At 59.0% G+C, this 456-nt stretch overlaps 1 protein-coding gene across 1 annotated transcript in view; it reads left to right on the top strand.

Annotated features, from left to right (window-relative positions):
- EPHA2 (EPH receptor A2) overlaps positions 1 to 456 on the top strand; it is a 15,542-nt gene that overhangs the window by 10,658 nt on the left and 4,428 nt on the right. Inside the window, exon 9 of the mRNA XM_015412579.1 lies at positions 183 to 283. Within this exon, the coding sequence (XP_015268065.1) occupies positions 183 to 283 (101 nt within the window). The remainder of the gene's footprint in view (positions 1 to 182; positions 284 to 456) is intronic.

The raw sequence follows: 456 nt of genomic DNA, 5'->3' as shown, positions 1-456 counted from the left end.
GGGCGGGTTGTAGGCCCAGGTGGAATTCCCTTCTAGGAGAGTCTCTCTTCTCCAGCCACGAAGGCTTTCAAGGCCGGCTTCACAGGACTGGGCTTTCACTTGCCTTTTTTGTCCTGGTGTAACTCTGTTGGTGGACAGGGGGAGGCCCTGTTCTGCTGAATGGCGCTTCCCTCCCACTAGAGGCCTCCTGGCGCCGAAAAGGACCTGGAATTAGGACCGCGTCGCGAGGGTTCCGGTCGTGTTGGCAGATTGTGCCAGCACTGGGGTGGGGGGGTGCAGGACCGTGAGAGGAGCGTGAGGTGCCAGTTCGGCCTCAAAGCTGACTGGTTGTGCATGCACCCCCGAACCTCCCTCTAAGCTGAGTTGATGTGAGCCAGCTCACCGTTTTTTAGCCCACGGCTCACACATTTGTGCCTTAGCTCAGGACGGAGGGGCTCCATTTACTCTTCCCGAAGC

This window comes from Gekko japonicus, unplaced genomic scaffold (genome assembly GCF_001447785.1).
Source record: "Gekko japonicus isolate JY-2015 unplaced genomic scaffold, Gekko_japonicus_V1.1 scaffold131, whole genome shotgun sequence".
NCBI lineage: Eukaryota > Metazoa > Chordata > Lepidosauria > Squamata > Gekkonidae > Gekko > Gekko japonicus.
The sequence above is the reverse complement of the archived record's forward strand: the minus strand, read 5'-3'. Positions and strand labels throughout refer to the sequence as shown.